Raw genomic sequence first — 2,754 nt, 5'->3', positions numbered from 1 at the left:
AATCTGTTCTGCATTTGTATTAAAGTTGACATCAGTGTGCGTGTGTCTGCAGAAAATGGAAAGCCAAAAAAGAAAAGGTGTTTGCTCTTAAATTTTATTTTATATATTTATTTTTCAGTGTTTCTGGTTTTTTAATGAGGGATGCAGAAAGATAAGCGAGGACCTCTTTCCAGAGTTCACAACATAGGTAAGAAAACAAGAGATACCAATTATCAGAGGCAAATAATTCCAGGAGATAAATGTGCATGAATGTGTTTTTCAAAATACACGTTCTTATGCAAATGTGTAACTAAATACTGACTTTGTGGTGTTTCTGTTATATCTGAAAGTGCTTTGAGAAATACAAAATCTTGTTATTGGGGAAAACTAGTGGTCCAGCTAGCCAAAGGTCCTTCCCAGTGGCACCAAATTAACTTGCAGGGAGAGCAGAGATAACTGCCAGATAACTTTTAATCTGTGAATTTATCCAAAGTTTGAAAATGCCATGGGGAATCTTAGGAATCCCAGCAATCAGTGAATGGGTTCTTCATATACCGGCAGGTGCTCTATGTTGCCACTCAGAACGCTCCTCAAAGTGGCACCATATGAGAAGTTCACAATCTCCTTCTGCCTGAATTCCTCTGTCTTTGTCCTTCCCTCTCATATCTTCAATCACCTGTGTCACAGGACATATGTAAGTAGTTGGGAAGGTTAGACTATGATAGTAAAGCGAAATCAGAGTTAAAGGCAAATGTTTAACCAGTCATGTTCAAACACAAGCTGGTGAATGAAGAACTTTAGGTTCAAGTGGCCAAATATTCTGCATTCCTGAGAAATCTCAATCAGTTTCTCATTCTGGTGAGTATTTTCACATTGCACTTTGCTGCCACAAATTAAGTGCGTGTATATTTTTCAGTGCGGATTTATCACTGACAGATCTGAAATAGGAGACCGGGAGAAAATATTTTGTATTTATGTATTTTTAAAATATCTCTCCATGAAAAAGGAGCCGGGTGTTTCCTATGGGGAGAACATTCTCATGGAGTTAATTATAAGGCTAAGTCGGTTCACTCCATTTCTTGTTCTTTAACAGATTGTGTGGTGCCACCATTGTCTTGTTCAGGTTCAGGAAGCTCATTCAGTGGTATTACATCATCCTCATATGGCGGCTTGTCTTCTCGCCAAGCACCATCAATCGAATCCAAGATCCCTCCATCTCTCAGTACCTCACTGTCCATTCTCCTGCAGCTAATCTTGTCAGATCAGTGCTGGACCCGGCGTTGCACCCTGCTCTTCAATTTTAATATTAAAATGAACAAAAATAAAGCCAAGACAAATGACAAAAAGAATAAAACAAATATTTTTCACTTTTATTATAAATATGCTTGTCAACATAGAGCCTGATTTTGAAAGCATCAAGAAGCAAGAGGGTTAATTTTCAAGTATTTGTTTTGATGATTAAAAAAAAAGTTAATAAAGAATTACTTTCTACTTATCCAGTTTCATCTCATTTTCCTTTCACTAAATAAGTCTGGAGTTGTGATAATCAAGATGTCCTAATTTTATTATCATTATTATGAGTAAAAATATTGTGAATACTATTATTATATTAGTAACAATTTATTTTTGTTACTATAATAATGTATAATATATAAATTATAAAATGTATAATAATAACGCATTTCACTAACATTCGTATTAGTCTTTATTTTCACTTACATTATTTCAACTAGCCACAATAGGCAAGGGTTTGGATGGTGCACATATTATTATCTTTATTTTATATTGGGGAATCTACTAATTTGAAATGCTAGGTAACTCCAGGTCACCCAGTCATTATAGAACTAGAGTCTTTTATGTCCTATTTCTTTTACTCCACCACACTTCTATTCTTCCTGCTGCTTTCTTTCACTAGGGACTTCTTTTTTTTCTTTAATGTCTGGCCAAAATTAAAATTTATCGCTGAAATACTGAACTTGTCCAAATTCATGATTGACCTTACTGAGAATAAAACATTTCATCTAAGCTTACAGGATGAAATTCTACTTTATTTTCAACTTGGTAATAGAATAACTATATTAGATAACCTAATTATTATCCTGCATAAATATATACACTATAATATAGCAACCACTATTCTCACTCTTGTGATAAAAGGAAATTTAGAAGCAAAAAGGATTAACTGTCTAATTTCCAAGAGTTTTTCTGGAAGCCATATTTTTAATCTACGTATATCTCTAAGTCTTTGCATAGGTGGTTCTGTGCTTTCTTAACTATTAACAAATTGAGACAATTAATGTTCAATAAATAATGTGCTACCCTATAGAGAAGTTCTTTCCCTCACTCTTCATCTATCTGAGTAACTAATATCGTTAGCCAATATTAGCTCCTAACACAAGGATTTCAAAAGATATTGTCTTCTATACAATAGAATTGTCACTCTCAAGTATTAGAGTTTAATCACTACACAGTGGTTAAAAAAAATGACAAAAATTAACTTCTACCCAAATAATAAGTTTCCCTTCCCTGAAATAACAGAAATAACATAAACATCTTGAGCTAAATTATTAAATTATCATAAAGAGAGTCAGGTCATAGATAGGGGAAAATCATTCTAAAGGCATGAAATACTCTGGCAAGAATTGACTAAAACCTCATTAAAGTAATTAACATAATTAAGAAAAAATGTATTTCTTAATGAGGACTCTGCTTGAATCTGGAAACATCAGGAAAGCATATTTTGCACATTTTTATTTAAGCACCAAGATACTTGTT

At 33.4% G+C, this 2,754-nt stretch overlaps 1 protein-coding gene across 1 annotated transcript; it reads right to left on the bottom strand.

Moving 5' to 3' along the window:
• Nucleotides 1-961: 961 nt before the first annotated feature.
• On the bottom strand, nucleotides 962-1,217 carry LOC116634135 (anaphase-promoting complex subunit 13-like). Its single transcript, XM_032407343.1, is given in 2 exon segments — nucleotides 962-1,030; nucleotides 1,032-1,217. Coding segments are annotated over 2 exon segments (255 nt in total).
• Between the last annotated feature and the right edge of the window lie 1,537 nt (nucleotides 1,218-2,754).

Source organism: Phoca vitulina, unplaced genomic scaffold (assembly GCF_004348235.1).
Source record: "Phoca vitulina isolate PV1807 unplaced genomic scaffold, GSC_HSeal_1.0 scaffold8, whole genome shotgun sequence".
Classification (NCBI taxonomy): Eukaryota; Metazoa; Chordata; class Mammalia; order Carnivora; family Phocidae; genus Phoca; species Phoca vitulina.
This window is presented reverse-complemented; position numbering and strand designations above follow the sequence as displayed.